The 17,983-nt window shown below is 46.3% G+C and overlaps 7 protein-coding genes and 1 non-coding gene across 8 annotated transcripts; 5 read left to right on the top strand and 3 right to left on the bottom strand.

Annotated features, from left to right (window-relative positions):
- Positions 1-1,558: 1,558 nt before the first annotated feature.
- Positions 1,559-3,048, top strand: GGI43DRAFT_427702 (glycoside hydrolase family 99 protein; the record flags this gene model as incomplete). Its single annotated transcript, XM_083208863.1, has 5 exons — positions 1,559-1,793; positions 1,862-2,076; positions 2,130-2,572; positions 2,631-2,839; positions 2,903-3,048. 5 exons carry the CDS (start codon positions 1,559-1,561, stop codon positions 3,046-3,048), a joined length of 1,248 nt encoding a protein of 415 aa, XP_083060076.1.
- Positions 3,049-3,475: 427 nt separating this feature from the next.
- Positions 3,476-5,522, bottom strand: GGI43DRAFT_54392 (uncharacterized protein). Its single transcript, XM_083209982.1, has 3 exons — positions 5,053-5,522; positions 4,488-4,893; positions 3,476-4,427 (listed from the first exon to the last, which is right to left on the bottom strand). The coding sequence occupies exons 1-3, from the start codon at positions 5,341-5,343 to the stop codon at positions 3,589-3,591; spliced, it is 1,536 nt and encodes a 511-aa protein (XP_083060077.1). The 5' UTR covers positions 5,344-5,522; the 3' UTR covers positions 3,476-3,588.
- A 2,388-nt stretch (positions 5,523-7,910) lies between these two features.
- On the bottom strand, positions 7,911-9,399 carry GGI43DRAFT_54405 (oxygenase MpaB family protein; the record flags this gene model as incomplete). Its single annotated transcript, XM_083209983.1, has 1 exon — positions 7,911-9,399. One exon carries the CDS (start codon positions 9,397-9,399, stop codon positions 8,017-8,019), a length of 1,383 nt encoding a protein of 460 aa, XP_083060078.1. The 3' UTR covers positions 7,911-8,016.
- A 2,323-nt stretch (positions 9,400-11,722) lies between these two features.
- On the top strand, positions 11,723-12,079 carry GGI43DRAFT_54428 (terpene synthase family protein). Its single transcript, XM_083209984.1, has one exon. It carries the CDS (start codon positions 11,818-11,820, stop codon positions 12,040-12,042), a length of 225 nt encoding a protein of 74 aa, XP_083060079.1. The 5' UTR covers positions 11,723-11,817; the 3' UTR covers positions 12,043-12,079.
- Positions 12,080-12,170: 91 nt separating this feature from the next.
- On the top strand, positions 12,171-12,805 carry GGI43DRAFT_405970 (uncharacterized protein). Its single transcript, XM_083206104.1, has 2 exons — positions 12,171-12,402; positions 12,470-12,805. The coding sequence occupies exons 1-2, from the start codon at positions 12,208-12,210 to the stop codon at positions 12,689-12,691; spliced, it is 417 nt and encodes a 138-aa protein (XP_083060080.1). The 5' UTR covers positions 12,171-12,207; the 3' UTR covers positions 12,692-12,805.
- Positions 12,806-13,724: 919 nt separating this feature from the next.
- Positions 13,725-13,811, top strand: GGI43DRAFT_t118. Its single transcript has one exon. It is a non-coding gene; the product is annotated as a tRNA-Glu (tRNA).
- Positions 13,812-14,856: 1,045 nt separating this feature from the next.
- Positions 14,857-15,966, top strand: GGI43DRAFT_423130 (GroES-like protein; the record flags this gene model as incomplete). The annotated part of the gene is made up of 4 exons (XM_083208197.1): positions 14,857-15,225; positions 15,262-15,462; positions 15,514-15,691; positions 15,740-15,966. 4 exons carry the CDS (start codon positions 14,857-14,859, stop codon positions 15,964-15,966), a joined length of 975 nt encoding a protein of 324 aa, XP_083060081.1.
- A 218-nt stretch (positions 15,967-16,184) lies between these two features.
- Positions 16,185-17,013, bottom strand: GGI43DRAFT_427705 (uncharacterized protein; the record flags this gene model as incomplete). Its single annotated transcript, XM_083208864.1, has 2 exons — positions 16,185-16,692; positions 16,754-17,013. The coding sequence occupies 2 exons, from the start codon at positions 17,011-17,013 to the stop codon at positions 16,185-16,187; spliced, it is 768 nt and encodes a 255-aa protein (XP_083060082.1).
- Between the last annotated feature and the right edge of the window lie 970 nt (positions 17,014-17,983).

Below are 17,983 nucleotides of genomic sequence, written 5' to 3' on the forward strand. Positions count from 1 at the left end.
AAGTGGGAGTTGATAGATCTAACATCACTATGTCAAGCCGGGTAATTGTATAAGGCACAAAACGCCTAATTAGCAGTACTACCTAGCTTTATCGGGCAGGTAGTGCCTGAGATTTGCATCCCCAAAGAATATTAACGTACATGTGTAGGATAGTATAAAATCCTTCTTTAAATACCCGACGCTTCTACTACTGTTTGACATCTTCTAGCGTCAATCTAATCTCGGGCCGTCCATAGCCAAGTAGTAGCGCCCCACGATCCCTAACCTTGCCTGGGTTGCATCCTCGATCGGATTCGTTATCCAAGGGGTATGTTATGGATGCCTGAACGATCTATGTATGTGATACTGCATGGAAGCCAGATCCATGGATGATCGATAGGCCAGTTGACATTTATGGTTGTAACCATCCAGCAGAACAATCTATACTGTGAAGGATAGAACCTAATCAGGCGTAGTTACCAAACCTTGTCACTTGGTCCCTCTATTTGGCATTCTAAATGTCTTACAGCAACCTCATATCTAAGCACTTTGTTGCTCAGAACAGTATGCCGTAGTAGGGGAATGTCACGTTGTATGATCGATTCCAAGCTAAGCCTATTTTCTAACTGGCATCTCTAATCCCAAAGAAACCACACGCTAGTTACTACTAGGGGTCATGGTTGAATTCTGTGGGAGGCAGCGCGTAAAATCTAGAAAGTTTCCTCTTTCAAAATCCTCGAGTTAATCGGCCCAAGAGAACTGCCGTGATTAGATGAACTATGCTTAAAATCGCCTATAGAAATCTAGCTATGTGCCTATTGGTAACAGTAAGACTTTTATTTGAGGCCCTATTTGTTTAGTTATCAGAGGCGCTACTATGGTGTGAAGCGGGAATCTCGGTTCCAATAGTGATGATCGGGCTGCAAGGAGGGTGAGACAAATGGATCATACTTGGCTCTAAACAGAAGCTGTTTCAACACAAAATAAGCCGTAAGGTTGTTTGTTTACTCTATAGGATTGCGCAAAATTTCATCAATTGAAACAATTCGACCAACCTGGATTTTGGTTTTGTGGCAATTTCAGCATCCCCTAAACGATGAAGTTATCCGACGGAAAAGGACAGTAAAATATCCGCTCGGCACATTGCAGCCGATTTATAGATTCAGGGCATGTTACAAACAAACAATTAGACTCAAGATTGTCCAATAGCATCGCGTAAAAGGCGCAAATCAGCAATGCCGACATCCTCCCGAGATAGTCAATCGAGCATCTTCTTCCCCCTATTTTGCACAGAATACTGGTTGCCTGGAGGTATTCGGGTGATAGCATCGGGCCTTTTCGAACAGTATGGGGTGCATGACGCGCTATCCTAAGAGAGCTCCCTAAACGGTTTCCTCACCGGCACTTGTAGTGTCTGATTACTGATACCCCCTTCAAGAACTCCGTATGCAAGAGAATAGTATTAGAAAATAAGGAATAGATGTATATAAAAAAGAGCCACCCTTTGCAAATGCCAAAGTATTTGACAAGCTATTTCGTTGTTTATATTCCATTGGCATCTGTACATATCTCAGTCATAATGCGTGTAACTTTATCTGGTATTTTACTGGTTGCCACAGCCTCGGCGGCAACAGCTCACGGTACTCATGAAAACCATGCGAGAGCTCATCAAAACTACGAGAGAGCTGCCACTGTCGACGTTTCAACACTAAAGGGTAAATGGCTCTACGGCTACCAAGGCTGGTTCCGTAAGCCAGCCTCTGGTGTTAACAACCACTGGTCTCCCAACGGCGGAACTCCAGGACCCGGCAATGGTAAACTTCTTAAATATCTCTTTTACCGTCTGACAAAAATTATCAGTTCTAACGAGATGCTGCTTTAGTTGAGGTTGACTTTCTCCCTGATGTCAGCCAATATCCGACCAACTGCCTGTTTCCCTCTACTTTGACCGCACCCAATGGTCAACCGGTGCAATTGTACGACAACACTTGCGAGGGCGTGGTGGATTTGCACTTCAAGTGGATGCAGCAGTATGGAATCGACGGTGTCATTGTGCAGCGATTCTTGAGTCACCTCAGCGATGCCTCTTTCATCACGGTTAGTCCGCACTTAAAACTCCTATATGCAGACATTCATATTAAACTATTTAGATCCTCAATCAAGTTGAAGCCGCCGCTGTGAAATATGGTCGAGGTTTTATCGTGGAATATGACGCTTCTGGCGGCAACTCCGCTACCAGCAGCGTCGCAAGCGCGATCCTGGCCGACTACAACTCTGTTGTCAAGTCTTACACAACCTCATCGGCCTATATCCACCAGAACGGCAAGCCAGCAGTCATGGTATTTGGCGTTGGATTCCCCACTGTGGCCATCAGCGTTAGCGACGGAGCCAACATTTCTACTCAGCTCAAGAATGCTGGAGCATATGTCGGCCTTGGAGTTCCATCAAACTTTGGCTCTGATGTTCGAGCCAACACTGGCTTTGCATCCGCATACAAGGCAGCCAACTTGATCAGCCCCTGGACTGTCGGCAGCTACAGTGAGGGCGGATACATGGCAGGCTACCACACGACGACACAGATTCCAGACAGCCAGTGAGTTACTCAAGCTCTTCTCGCTCTCTTGCTCTTAACTAACTCAACATACTACTAGAACTCTGCAATCGCTCGACATTGACCACGCCCCTCTTGTCTGGCCCGGCACATCAGCCTACCATCTCAACGGTGTCACCAACCCGTCTGCCTTTGACTACTTCCCTCGCTACAACGGTTCTTTCTACTCAATGCAGGCAGATGCCGTTACTGCTCTGGCTGTCAAGCCCCTGTTTGTCTTTAACGCCATGTTTGACGAGATGAACGAAGGTGAGTCTCTATCAATGTGATAATGATGACTGTAAATTAATGCTTATACACGTTTGCCATTAGGAACTGGAAACCTGCCATCTCTGAAGACGAACCAACTCCCCACTAATGAGAAATTCGTGGGATACGACAACACTTTTGCCAACACGTCATTTTATCTGGCGCTTGGTGGACAGAAGGCGGCTGCATTCGCTAAGGCGGTAAACTAGACTACACCAAGGTATAAGATGGACTCAGGTCGAAGAGTCCTGCTGCATATACAGATGATACTGTTATGACGTATGAACGTAAGTATACCAGATAATGATTATAATGAAATGGGAATTTGTTCAGATGCAATTATGGCACTCATATGCAAAATAATTCTGTACAACTAAATGAGTTCTTTTCCAGTAACTTTTCACCTAGCCACGTATTCATCTGTCCTTCGTGTCCGAAACCAGAAAGCAAGCACATGCATCAGTTAACCCAAGAATGTCACAGACACCACACAGCCATCAACCACATTATCCCAAGCCATTAGAGCATAGAGTTGTATATAATTAATTTTCCTATAGCAGAAATTCGCTTATGCTTTCAAGAGAAAAGGTATGCTCGCGGTGCTCTAAAAGAGAAAAAAAAAAAAGAAAAAAGGCCCATAATCCTCTTCCTCATACACATAAAAAAATAGGGAATGCTTGAACCATAGTCAAATAAAACAAATGAAAACCCGTCCCTCACACTTGGCGCTCCTGGCCATTTCCCAGGAGTCACCTGTGCTCTACACTCTCTGCGGGAAGCTCATAGCTGTAGTTTTCAGGCGGCAGCTCGTGAATCATCGGCGGCTGCTCCAACTCTACTGGAGGGGGTGGCGTCGGCAACATATGCACCGGCGTCATGTTATTCTTGGGGTCGTGGGCATCGTAGGGCGCTAGAGGCGAGTAAGGGGGTGCCAATGAGCCATCAGCCATGTAGCGAGCCTGCTCGGGAGGCGCTTGGTATTCACCCAGGTTGATGGGCTGTTCCTTGGCAGCGGCGGCGGCGGCAGTAGCTTGTTGGCGGCGGCGTCGAAGGAAGAAGAGGAGACCGAGACCACCGATTGCAAGGACACCGACGCTGACGCCAACACCGACGCCAGCCTTGGCTCCCGTGGACAGACCAGAGGAGGGCTTGCCACTTAAACTATTAGGGACTTTGGTGACTGCAGTTGTTGAGATTACGGCACTGTCGCTCCAGTCGCCCTTGGTTCCCTGGTATGCCTGGACGAGCTCGTTGTCAGACACATAGTAGATCCAGGTCTCGCTTGTCGGCATGTTGTAAGCCACGGCCAGAGCGCCGCCTGCTGTATCTGCCTTGGGCCAGGCTGATGCCGACTGGTTAGGGTACAGCTTCCATTGGAAATCGATATTGGCAACTTCATATAGCTGGTTGGTGTTTCCGATATAGAAGACGCTACGTGTGAAATCATCGTCAATGGAAACGCCCATGCCTTGGAGAGCGCCGCTCCAGCCCGGGAGAGTGAAGTTGGCGGCGACTTTGGAGTCATATGAGATCTTGGAGGCATCTGTTTTATTTGTAGGAGAGTCTGCGAGAGTATCGGGGAAAGTGGCTGCAATGGGGGGTCAGTTATGATGAGTCAGTGGTGATGGAAATTAAAGTCACTACATACAGATGTGCCACGTATTGTCCGAGTTGTAGCGGGAAACTTCAATATCCGATGAGCTCTTTGGGACCGCAACGGTGATGTTGTCGGTTGACGAGTGGGCCGTGCCCAAAGCAAATGATGAAACCGGATCCTGTGATACGATGCCACCATAGTCCCAGTTCGTCTTCTGAGTATAAAACAGCATTTGGACCTGCGAGTCGGTATCGTGATAAAAGACTCTGTAGCCGGCGGTGCTTCCCAGGAGCTCTACAGCCAAACCCGTTTGATTGTGGATGGATGTACTGTTGATGTTTGCTGTCTCGGTGATGACATATTCAGGTCCCATCCGGACAAACTTGCCTGATGTGTTGTCGCAATTGTAGATGGCATTGACAATGGTGTTGTTTTCTGAGTGCCAGAAGACGGAAGTCTAAAGTGGCAGTCATATTAGCGAATCCGTTCCAAATATTTGATATTGGTTCCTCTCTTCCCCATCTGGTTCTTTTTCTTCTCGTTTTCTTCTCTTTTTTGCCAACATTTTGGCAGTATCCATATAGTTCACTACTCCCCTCAACGCCATCATACTTACAACTATTTTCTGTGAGTCCCACCAGCCCGTTGCTGTTATACTTCCTCCCTTCTTCACCGGCGTGTCAATCGGCAGCACAATGGGCACATCCGTCGGAAACAGCGGATTGCCATTGTTCGTGGTGGAACAATCGTTGACCCAGATATCATTACTGTCGGGATCCAACATGCCAATCTGAACGCCCCGCTCCCCCGTGCCTGAATAGAAGGCGTAGATAGTATTGGCGCTGGCTGTGCTGATCAGGTTGCAGGCAGCCAACGCCGCAGCGCCGATATTCAGAATCCTCGTCATGCTGTCGACAAAACCAATGCAAAGCAGAGGAAAGAAAAGCAAGATTCGCTTGGCGTTTCCACTCGGCTTCAAAGAGAGGCCTGTGCAACGAAGCAGCAACCGAAAACAGCAAATGGAAAAAGACGAAAAGAGAAAGAGCACACAAACGAGTGAATGGAGAAGAGATCCAAGAGAAATGAAAGGGTAGGGAATTAAAAGCGAGGAAAATGGAGATTCTATGATCGCACCCCCCTTGGGAATAAAAGCAACACCACGAGAGAAAGACGGCGCCACTAATAAGCTGGGGGGCCACCACGAAGTTGAGCCCACCAGGCAGCTAAGGAAAACGGGCAAATAGTGGGAAACGATTCTTAAATTGGATGCTCTGGCACTACCTCATGGAATCTTGTTCGAGCTACTTCGCTGTCGGGTTAACAGAAAAAGGAACAGATCCCACTAGTGCTACCCCATCATCACAGCCGGCTTTCGCAGGCATTGGTGGGTTTGGCGGTGGGTTTGAAAGTTATGGCCCAAAACAACCCTCGAGTTTGCCGGTCTCTGGCAAGAAATTAAGGCTTACTGGGGGCACTGCTATCAGCGTCAGCCCTGTGCCAATGGCCGACCAGCGTGCAACGTGATCAATATACATCCGGATCCACTGGTAGGCAGTGATCCCTGTCGATACAGAGAGCGAAAGAAACGGCTTGAGACAGGGGGACGAGGAACCAGAGCAACGGGTTTCTGAGCTAGCAGATTACGAATATGTAGTGCCTTGGCCCTGGGAAGTATAAATGGGGAATATCACAATCCATATGTAATACCCGCCACGGCGTAGCGTGTAACGCTGTGGTTCATCGACGTTTCTCCCGACCCTCCAGCTGGTCTTACATGGTGCTTAATAATTATAGACGACGCAGCCGAGCTTGCACCCAAGTAACAAGGCAGGGGCCGTGAAGGAAATAAATAGTAAATGCAACACTAGGTGCGTAATTTCGCTGGCAAAGTGTACTGCATAGTTCGTCCGACTGTGTTTAAAGGTTCTCCCATTCCCTGTTTCTCTCGCATATCGCCTTTGCAGGGTGTCGAGAGAACAGACGAACTGCTAGGCCACTGGGCTTCACCAGCCGAATAGGTATACGTACAGTAAGAGAAGGCGAAAGAAGCAAAAAATGACAAAAGGGGACGGTCCGCGGCGAACTAGGGACGGTCTTTTCGCTCTTTTGCCCAAGGTTGATTGTGACTGGCTCTGCTAGAAGCGGCAGATTTGATGACTTAATCCTTCGACCCCTTTTTTATCTCCAAGGCTGTTGCGGCTCTGTTTTGTATTTATGCTTACTATTCCTACGGACTCACCGTTTCCAGCACGGACAGCTTCTTTTTTCTTTTGTCTTTTTACGTCTCTCTTCTTCCCTTGCTGGAGTTCTGCTGAAAAAAAGTAAAAAATAGTTGGGAAAAAAAAGTAGCCGCCCCATACGAGCTCGACCAGTTCTCCACCATTGTCCTACAGCCCATACTACCCAGACATCATATCTACAAAACTTACTCGCGTCTGCTACCACGCCATATTCCGCCGTATTCCCATTCCGTCGCTTTTCACGCGCATCAACGTTGTTCCAGCGGCTCGGCGGCAACCCAGTGAGATTTTGGTGCGGTTTAGGCGGGCGTGCTAATCCCAAGCGATGCTGCTTATAATTAGAATGAGAGCAGAAATGCCATTAGGCTAAACTGAGCCTAGCACTTGGCAGATGCGTTGGTGTTTGGGCAGAAAGTGGCCTGTACGCTGTAGCTGGTCCCGAGCTGCTCCATAGGTTTTCAATGATTCGTTTCCCATCGTCAAATTGTCCAGACAAGGAGCGGACACAGGGCTGAGTAGCAAGCTGCAGCAAGCAGTGGATGCCATGCTAGCGTAAGCCCGAAAGCCGCACGCGATAGTCCTGTATGAGAATGAGGAAATAACATTCCATGCTACTGTTCTGGTTGGTGCGAGTTCACGTGGATGCTGAAGGCGCCGCAGCAATTTAAAAATAAAGATAAAAGTGCTGCTAATAGTAGGCGATCGCCGGGCCTTGAGGTTTCAGCTCTTTCTCGTCTTCGCGCTGGACTCGGACTTATGGATGGGGTGGAGTCATTAAACTTGTAATTAACATGTGTTCAGCTCGGGCTTGAGAGGAAAAAAATCGGTAAATGAGTCCGAAACCCTAGGACAGAGGCGAATAGATTCGGCATCATTCTATTAGCTAATACGCCCGAATTCTGTGACCCTGATCTGAGGAATGTGATAACTTGTTGCGTTGGTTGCTTCACCTAACCTATACCGAATGGTTGGGTAAGCATACAATTAGATTTTTTCTTCTACCGTCGAGTCTGAAACAATAGCTATTAGGAAAATAACTCTTCAGTAGCTCTTATATGTATCGGCAGATATATGACAAGATTTCGACTATTGCTCCAGGTGCGATGGGATATAGATGTACTATTGGGATTATCACCACCGATATAATGCTTATGATAGAAGTCAAATTGATCACTCCAACTCAATCTTCCAATCACAAATTAAATGCACACTGCCACATTAACAACAAACTCAACTTTAAACTACCATCAGTATATATCTCATACTGTAGCTCAAAATACTATCTATCTACCCGCCAGTGCAGATACCGCAGATCATTCACTCTGTTGACCACGCCAATGTCACCAAACATATTGCGCCATCTGCCTCGCACACCAGTAAACTCCAAACGCACTCCCAGTAATAAACATACACCCAAGCACAAACACAGCAAAGTAAAATGCTTCCAGCGGCCGAGCCAAAGGCGATGCCACAAACGACCCTATCGCTGGTCTTCCATTGTCCTCCCGCCTAGTCGTCTTTCCCAGTTGCGGTACATACTTGAAATCCATCTTGGAACCTCCTTGAAGACCCCCCTTGCTTTTAAAAACCGCATAATCGAGAGTCTTTCGCCAGTATTGAACCATGGTTTCATCCACAGCCGGAACCCAGTGCTGCACCATAGCTAAAGTCCCCACAAACCAGCAGTGGCCTCTCCAGCAAGCGTACGCCAGTGGTCCAGGCCGTCCGAATCCCAGCCCATCACAGACTTTGTGGCCGTTGAGCATTCGACTGCCGGCCTCGATGAAGCCAGCCGAGATTTTCACGGGCGGCAGATCCTTGACACACTCGACGAAATTGTGACCGAGGATCAACGATGTTGGCGTGAGTCTCAGTTCATGCAGCACCATGCTCTCCATCGTGGCTTTGGCCTGGGCCACGCTGCAGAAGTACTCGTGAGGAACGCCCTGGAGATAACCGATATATCGCCACAGCGCAATATAGTCGGCCGCTTCTTGCATTGTGGGGTAGACGCCCACCTGAGGCAGCTGGAACCACATATGGCCGCAGCAAAACGCCGCAGTCGAGTGTATCGAGTCCAGCGTGTTGACGGGAATGCCCAGGTTCTTGACATCAAAGTAACCTGGCTGCATCTCGGTTAGCTTGAGGATGCGCTCCCTCACAGCAGAATGCAGCAGCCGAACGCGAATAGCCGTCGTATGGCCTTCACCACCGGGCTGGATCGACTCAACGCTGTGCGTGGCTTCGAGGATGAACTGAGTCGTTTCCAGCAGTCGACGCAGCAGCACCCTCGTGGAAAAGCTTCCTGTTCGTGCCAGGACTTCAACGGCAGAAGGTGTCGACGAATTCTGCCCGATGAAGCCCTGAAGAGCAAATCCCACCAGGTTGGCGGCGGCATAGCGGTAAAAGAATCGCTGGCCACGCTTGATTTGTTCCCAGTCAACCCACTCTGGCACCGTGTGAAGCTCCTCCCAGAGCTGGTTGAGCTTCTCGTCTTCGGTGTGGTGGTCCCGAAGCGTGGCATACACGTCAAACGGGCCATGGCAGAGACTCTTTTCGGCTGTTGCTACGTCTCCTTTTTTATCTCGAGAGATTTGCTGTAGCTTCTTGATGGCGTAGCTGCCCAGCTGGTCATATTCATGGCGAAGCAAGTCTGTCTTTTCTCGGGGCAAGTGAAGGTCTGTCCACTGGAAGCTGTAGTTTCCCACCTTGTGGAATGCCATTGTGATGCTGTATTTTCGACTAGTTGATGATATTTAATGGAGAGGCGAGACTGTTCATCTGTCAGCTTTATTCAAAGACAAGCATCAATACGAGGCGAATACCGAGCAAGGGTTACCGGAACAGTTGTTTGCTTGAGAAGAGTGTATCTGTTCAGTTTTCGTCTTCTAACACAACATATAATTTATAGTCGACGACAAACGCGCAGAGTCGGACGAAAGGGCAAATACACAGTGAACCGCTGTCGCCCTGTACTTCGAGGAGAGTAACAACCTCGTATCCCTAAGAAACTTATCATATTTCCTAGTATGTCTTGAATAGCTTTCCTTTGTTGGTAGCGGAGGACCCAAAAGCGAATTCGAGACTCATCATTCCTGTTGTTGACCCTCACAATCGTCACCTCTGTCGGGCCAACATCTGTTCCAAGTGTCGTACGATTGCCAGTGGAGACATGCAGATCAGGCATGTGTCAATGCTTCCGCCATCTCCCTGGACGCCATACCGATTACCAGTTCCTTGGGTCACACCAACAGAGCTTGTCACATTGCCGTCTTCAGATACGCTTCCATAACTCTCATCATACAGAATAACCGACTTTTGATCGTCGTAAACTTCTACATAGTCACCCAATCGCCTGGTTATGCCAGTGCAGCTTGTCTCATCTTGAATATCCATCGCAACTTGCCTCCTAGTCAGAGCAACTCAATTCGTCGCCAGCTCATTGTTTGCTATGCTTGCTTACCAAATAGCTAAACCTTCAGGTACCGGGATGTACACTGAAGCTATCCCGGAATGGCGATTTGCTTCCGGTCCGAGAACCAGAATTCGTATTAGAATTGGAAATAACCTGATAGTATTGAAGAACGATGAAACCCTAAAGCCACCAACAGAGACGTGCTGTTTTCACCGAGATACGTTCAGAATCACCTGAGACAGAATATTGAGCAGTAAAGATGGCCCATCCGTCCACAAGGGACTGGCTTTGTGGGTGGTTGTAGGTGAGCTGTGTCACGTTTCAACTGAGACACCACATCACTGGTAATTATTGCATCATGCTCGCATGTCACCGAGGGAGAGCTCGAAAGATCGAGGCCTTATTGTACTCCACAACCAACAGGTTACGCAAGCACTTTGAACATGTACCGAAATAGCTCCATTGCCGATATTACCGAAATTAGGAATAGCTACCAGCAGCTCAATGTTGGGTCCAATTTCACTTGTACGGTGACAATAGCCTAAGACTTCTTTAGCGCAATCACCGTCATCACCTTGCTAGTAATAGAACTATCGAGGAGTAGCTTCAAACCAACAACCAACCAACAGCATTACCATGTTTAGCTTTAAAGAACACAAACACTTTCCTACTTTCTCCCTTAATACTTTCATTCATTAGACACAGTGAGCTTTTCAATACTCTGGTACACCTGTTCTGGAACACCATCTGCCCTTTCTTATTTTCCGTTTTCATGACCGGCAAGATGTACAGAAACTAGCTTAGGTACCATGGAATCCGAAGATATAAAGCCGCCATGAAGATCTCCTGTGTAAAAGAAACACAAATAAAAAGAATGTGTATGGAAAAACTATATCCTTGAGTCAGCTTCTTCTTGTCGTAACTATGGAGCCTGAGCAGATTGCGATTACCGTCCTTCTGCCGGATATGTTTAAAACATTTGTGAAGCAAGAGCCTCTGGTAAATCCATATTATGAAGGAGTCAAGATAGAATCAGAAGAGTGGTTGAGCGAGTAAGATAATCCATCATTTTATTTACCTGGCCGTGTCTCTGTTCTGATTCAGCGTTAATGTTAATTGCCATGCTAGATTTTGTTCATTCGGGCCCAAGATGCAGAAAAAGATCAACAAATGTGATTTTTCCTACTTTTGCGCAATTGCAGCGCCATTTGCTCCTCGCTCACAATTTCGTACGATTTGTGATTGAGGTAATTGGGTGAGAGAGCCATACCCAGCTCAACATATCCTGGCAAGACATATCACTAACCAATCGTTTTGGAAACAAAAAAGGTTTTCCCGTACGATGATAGTGAGTCCATCTCATATCTGTGTATAAATAATACCATATGCTGAGCGTTCCTTCCAGTGTTTGACAATGGATATCTCCGAGACAAACCTGAAGAGTCTCAACGCATTATGGAGAGTTTGATGAAGCCAATGATGGATAACTCTTCTTCCCTTAATATAAAAGAGCGGTTGCGTATTGTACAAGCGCATGATACTGTTTTCCAAAGAATTGCTATGGTATAGCGTTTCCCATAACGCTGATATCTGGATTTTCTTTTGCTAACTAAGGGCTTACTAGGGGGCGCCTACAGGTATATTCTCTCGACAGTACACCAAAGTGTAATGCTTTACTAATGAATCTCTTTATACAAAAGGTGTCCAAAAGAGATTTGCCCTTGCCATGCAAAGCTACTGCCAAGGAGCGTTAGTCCAAATTGACAATCACTTTGCGAGCAAGACGCCATCGTTGGAAGAAATCGTCCTCATCAGGCGACGGTCAGCAGGGTGCAAGCCTCTATACCACCTTGTAGAATATGCACACAATCTTCGAGTTCCAGATGCGGTGTTTGAGGATCCTATCATCCAAGAACTAGAGTGCCTTGGGATGGATATGGTGGCCATGTAAGATCTCGTCTAAAAGTATCTGGGACACAAAACTGATATTTCATAGATCAAACGACATCTTGTCTTACCGAAAGGAACAAGTCAGTGCTCTTAATCTCATAGACCCCTCTCCATAACCAGTATGCTTACTCCGCACTCATTTTAGGCAGAAGGTGTGCCGCATAACATGGTGACAGTCTGCCGCTCACAGGGGATGTCACCGCAAAAAGCCTTCAACACAGTAGGCAAACTCCTTGAGCAACGGTACCAGCGCTGGAACGAGGTTGAAGCAAGCGTGCCAAGCTGGGGTAAAGAGGCTGATGTGCAAGTTCGAAAGTACATTGAGGGCATCAAATGCGTGGTCAAGGCCAATCTTAACTGGAGGCGAGTGCTATTATTGGTAGCCTAGAGGCTATTCTCCTTTTTTACTGAGACTAATAGGCGGATACAGCTTCAAGTCGGAGCGTTACCTTGGCTCTAATCCAACCCAAGTCAGAGCTACTCGAGTGCTTCGCATTTTGGCAGAGTCACAGAAGTCGCAAGAGAAAATGGTTGTTATGGAGCCCCACTATTCAGGCTGGCAGTATGATACACTGAAAACTGCCCGAAGCTTCATAGTTTGGATATATAATTTGGTGATTGGGTCTCTGCTGTCTTACGCAGTGTATTGACATTAAAATGTTGGCTGTTCTGCTGTCTTGCTGAGAATTTTATTCTCACATATAGTAGTCAGATAAACAACATTAGTGCGCACATAATAAAAAATGACATGTCTCTCTTTCTCACATCTCCACCCACACAAATAAGATTATCAGTTCGCACGTACCAAAGACAGACCCAAGAGCCGTTTCTGTGGCACTGACTCTTTGTCTTCTTCACGGTTCTTGCTGCCGGCCTTGAGGGCCACGTCCTTGCTTTTCCCGAGAAGCATGTCCTGGCACTACTGGATTTCTTCATCAATTCGAGAAAGGACGTGGTCATTGCATTGAGAGAGCTCGTTCAAGGCTCGTAGTGAGGATATGCTGCAACTCGTATAATATCTCGCCAGCATGAATTCCTATGTCTACTGCGATACATCCAATCTTATTGTGATTAGGGTCAGCATGCTGGTCCCATCTTTTGTTCACTGAACTTGTCGTCCGGTAGTGAGAGAAATGGATAAAAAAGAGCTTCATATCTTCCTCTACCATTGCTTCAACAGTATAATTGGATCTATTTATACTAGTAAGCTTATAACTATTACAGCTCGGCCCTCCTCGGGATCTTAGACCAACTGTTGGTCGGTGTCGGTGTTGGTGTTGGCCGTGGGAATGAAAATGGGATCATCATGCATAAGCTACTTAGTTTTACCCACCACGCATTCTGGGTATCAAAATCAGCGTCCTGAATACATGTACTAGTCGTAAAATGATTTCAGAGAATCCCTGTAGTGCATCCCTGGTGTGCAGGGTGTAACGTTGCGAATAAGGGCTGAACCCGCCGCACTGGATCAAGCTTCAGTTGCACAATCCCGAGATCGTTGAGATGTTGATTGTTTACAGTAGAAGCCATTTTGGAGTTTGCGCCAAAGGCACCCTGTATATATTATCCACGCTGTTGGTTCCTTGATCCTCCGCTTGTTCAGAGCCGAATTTTCAAGAGGTTATGAACCACTTGGCGTCTCCACCTTGCAACGAGTCAAGACAACAGTCTTTACTGAAAACATCCGATATGGTGTAGTGGCTAACATCGCTCGCTCTCAACTTCTGTTGAAGCACCGAGCAGCCCTGGGTTCGATTCCCAGTATCGGAGACTTTACTTTTTGTAATTTCTATTGGCGGTTGGTTTTATTTAGTATCTCGGCTTCTAGATTTGCGATAAAACCAAGTTGCTGTATTTCCTTTTTATTTCAGAAAACGGCAGACTCGATAAAGGTTCTCTTTGACCAAACATTCACTACTGCACAAACTCACAACTCGCCTTGAATTGGGGTATTTCTAGAGTAGCTTACCGTATGAGCGTTATTTCCGCAAATTATCTCATTAGCTGAGCAATCGTAAATTAGACTGGTTATCTCGCCTAAGAACTTTGATTGTTGGAGAATTTGAAAACACTGGTGATCCGATGTAAGCCACCCTGGCTGGTTACAGGAACGCTAAACCGACTCATGATAACGCGCCTAGCAATTACAAGTTAAGCTAGTATCGGCGATAGGAGTTTCCATTTGTTATTACTTCACCAACTCACAAATCAGATGTGGCTCAGGACAGAGATGATGTCGGCAATTCGTTCCTTGAACTTTGACATGATGAATGCTTCGACTCAACCAACCGAATCAGGAACGTAGTGGATACGCGTACGCAGACGCTGCTACCTATTAGCTCACGCATCAATAGGCTCAACTATCGCTGCCAGATAGCTTTACTCAGCACATATTCGAGATACATCAACGAAATTAATAAGCGTGTCATCCAAGGAGAAAATTGGTCTGTGTCGACACTATTTTGACTGTGGAGAGGTGGGGAATGCCAAGACAAACTCTTTCCAAATCGGTACAGGGCGATGCGAATGCCGCATGACTAAGTAGAAGTGAATGTGGCAGACGAAGTGTCTTTGTAATTACAACTTGCACTATTCAGTGGATGGCAGCTGATGCGCAAGAGAAATAGAGTATATGTATAAAGATGGTTGAAAAGCCGTGCCAAGAAATTAGTTAGTTATCAAGACATCCCGAGTCTCTAAAAATATAGTTGAAAACCTTGAGCCAATACTACTTATACACCTACTCAAAATTCTTATTCAACAACTCATCAATTATCCGTTTTTGTAAAACATACGTACCTTACAACACCTCAAAATGGCTAATTTAACTACTTCAATGAAAGCCCTAGTCCTAAAAGGTCCTGGAAATGGTGCTATTGAGAGTATTCCAGTTCCGCAAGCCGTACCTGGCAGCGTTATCGTTCGTGTCCTGCACGTACTTGTATACCAAATAACACCAGACGTGTTTCATGGTACCGTTGCGAATCCCAACATGACCTTGCCTTATCCAGTGGTTTTTGGCAGCCCTGCTATTGGTCGTATTGCTGCCATTGGGCCCGACACTACTGCATTCAAGCCGGGACAACTCGTGCTCATCGATACCAACTTGCGGGCCCGAGATGATCCTAATGTCTCTGCAGTTTGGGGCGCCTTTGACGGTTTCGATAAAACAACTAAACGCTTTGTTAAAGAGTCTTAGCGAGATGGTGCTTGGGCTGAGTATGTCCGAGCGCCGTTGGAGAATACGTGGGCACTAGACGAAAACAAACTTGTTGGAAAATTGGGGCTCAAGACCGAAGATCTTCTTCATTTGGGACTTTTGCCTGTCTTGTATAGCGGGCTTCGCAAGATTGACGTCAAGGCTGGAGAGACAGTTCTAATTGCGCCGTCAACTGGAGTTTTCAGCGGTGGTTGCATTGCTGTGGCTTGAGCGATGGGCGCAAATGTTATTGCCGGTGGCCGTAATGAAGAGAGTCTAAATGCCCTTAAAGCTCGATTCCCTGGAATTCACACAGTCAAGTTAACTGGGGAACCCAGCGACGTGGCTTCCATCCAATCTTTCGGGAAGATTGACGCCTTTGTGGATATAGGGCCCAATGCAGCCACAGCAGCGACCTATCTTGATTCAGCTATACTTTCTCTTCGCAAAGGTGGGTGAGTATGTCTTCTCGGAGGTCGTGCCGATGCGACTCTGCCAGCGCCCTATCTCGCAGTGATGTTTAACGACATCACAATTCGGGGATCGTGCATGTTTGAGGGAGAATATGTTCGTGGACTGATTCAGATGGTTGAGGCGGGCATTTTGAAGCTCAATGGAGAAGGTGGCTTCGAGGTGTTGGCGTCGTATATGTTTGAGAAATATGCTGAAGCGCTGGAGCGAGGTCGAGATATCTCGGCTGGAAAAATTGTTGTTGTAAATATTTGAGGTAAGCAGGTTGAATCGACGTGAGAAATACAGAGCGCCTATGTATTGGAATGCCAGTGTCAAAGCCATCATATTACATAACAGATCAATACACCATAATGAAAACCCTTCTATTCTCGAATTACAAAAGCCATGTGCATAAACAAACGCTAAACAGATATTATTTCGAAGACAGTAATAATACATTATACAAATTCCTAATGACAACCACCTTCATGCTAGTTTTCAAGACCGGTTATCCGTGTTATCGTAGAATTCTTAATGACCCTTAGGCCACTATCCATCGTTACGATATCGGGATCTGCTCGTAGCTGTGCCTCATACTTCCCCAAAGCCATTCCGACCAAGAATCGCCCCATTGGCTCTGTTGGACAGTATAGCCACTTTGCAGCTACTTCAATCGGTCGCCGAAGCAACATTTTGCTGTTATCAATGAAGAAGCCTTGTTCTTGAAGATAGGGCTGAATAGCGGTATGACCCTTTCCGTCAACAAATCCAGGCCCCACGGCGTCAACCAAGAGCCGAGGATTCGCAGAGCGCATCTCTGAAAGCGCTATTTCAGTCTCGCCTTTAGTACGTCCGTAAAGATTGCTGAATCTGCCAGGCGTCTGAGTTGAACCTTGGCCTGACACGAAGACAAAGCGAAACGGATCGTCATTGGGCGCAAGCTTAGAGAATGCCTCTGCACCTGCAAGAGTGTAGTCTTTTGTAATTTTTATAAAGTCCCTACGACGAATGATTTGTCAATTTTATTTTCCTTCAGTGGATAAAGATACGCCACACATACTCTTTTGATACCTTGGTCTGGCTCACTCCAAGAGCCCATACCGCGCCACTAGCACCTTGTAGTTTACTGAGAACTTCTGAGTCGTAATTGAGGAAATCTTTGTGAATAATGACATTGACTCTGGGGTCTTTGGCATTCTCAGCCATGGCGACTGGTCGACGGCTTAGAATGGATATTTTGGTGACTTCAGCAGTCTTGAGCATGGCATCAAGAACGCTTGAGCCAATGAGCCCAGTGGCGCCAGTAAGGATTAGATGCATTGTCAGAAATCGGTCGTTAGAGATTTTTTTCTTCTGGTAGTTTGAAAGTGTTATTAGTGTCGTAGATTAGCGGTTATGAGATCGATGCGCTCTAAGTCGTGTTCTCTCGCAGGGCGACTAGTAAGTATATGTGTAGCACTCGCAACAGCGACTAAGATAAGTATAGGAGTATTGACTACCAGAAACAATTAATTGAATGTCACTTAAAACGAGATTCTCAAATTTATTTAATTTTTGTTCGGGTTTATCGCATTTAATTCTTCGAGACTACTAAGGGAGTGGCTGACTCTTTATTTCCTAATCTGGAACCGTGAGGATCCGCCTACGTCCGAATCTATTTTCCACGCGAAGTCCAGGCTGATTAGTTATCTGGAGCATGACATCCAGAAGAGGCGTTGGTCTGTCAGCCATGTTTCGAAAGAGGTGTTATAATCGACAGCTAGGTGTGGTAGTGGCTTTGCATTATAATGTTTGACCCATCACCTTTTTTTGGTTGCCATGGCTCGGATGAAAAGTGATACTCCACAAAATAGTCAAATTCCAAGACCACCCACTCACCTTACCTTGATTACAACTAAGATTCTAAATTTCTAGGTTGCGAAATTAAGGTTATCGCCTGAGTGCAGAGTCTATCTAAAGTGCCACTACGCTCTCGCGACATCAGCTGCGATTCTTTTTGTCAAACAAGAATTATTTGCAACTTCTTCTTTTTCTACGGCATATTTTTTTTCTTGCAATTCAGCCGAGGCAGATGAAGTAAATGATGGCATTGCTTAAATTATAGCTTTATTCAGACAGCCTCGAGCTTATATAAATCCGCTTGTCAAACGAGCGATTCATTTCTAAAGTAGATGATTAACAAGGTAGCGATAATGAAAATAACAATGTATCAAGTATATTACAAACGACTCTTCCATATGGTGCAATATTAAAGTAAAATCCCTATTTATGATTTTTCAGTGACTGCTGG

This window comes from Trichoderma evansii (assembly GCF_050947405.1).
Source record: "Trichoderma evansii strain SZMC 28006 chromosome Unknown GGI43scaffold_11, whole genome shotgun sequence".
Taxonomy (NCBI): domain Eukaryota; kingdom Fungi; phylum Ascomycota; class Sordariomycetes; order Hypocreales; family Hypocreaceae; genus Trichoderma; species Trichoderma evansii.

What these genes read in the sequence shown, in the direction of transcription:
- GGI43DRAFT_54392 (XM_083209982.1), bottom strand. Translation starts at nt 5,343, where the DNA reads ATGACGAGGATTCTGAATATCGGCGCTGCGGCGTTGGCTGCCTGCAAC. An exon ending in GGGACTCACAGAAAATAGTT is followed by an intron (nt 4,894 to 5,052) that starts GTAAGTATGATG and finishes CTGCCACTTTAG; the next exon opens with ACTTCCGTCTTCTGGCACTC. An exon ending in GGACAATACGTGGCACATCT is followed by an intron (nt 4,428 to 4,487) that starts GTATGTAGTGAC and finishes CCCCCATTGCAG; the next exon opens with CCACTTTCCCCGATACTCTC.
- GGI43DRAFT_54428 (XM_083209984.1), top strand. Translation starts at nt 11,818, where the DNA reads ATGCAAAGCTACTGCCAAGGAGCGTTAGTCCAAATTGACAATCACTTT.
- GGI43DRAFT_405970 (XM_083206104.1), top strand. Translation starts at nt 12,208, where the DNA reads ATGGTGACAGTCTGCCGCTCACAGGGGATGTCACCGCAAAAAGCCTTC. An exon ending in TCAAGGCCAATCTTAACTGG is followed by an intron (nt 12,403 to 12,469) that starts AGGCGAGTGCTA and finishes ATAGGCGGATAC; the next exon opens with AGCTTCAAGTCGGAGCGTTA.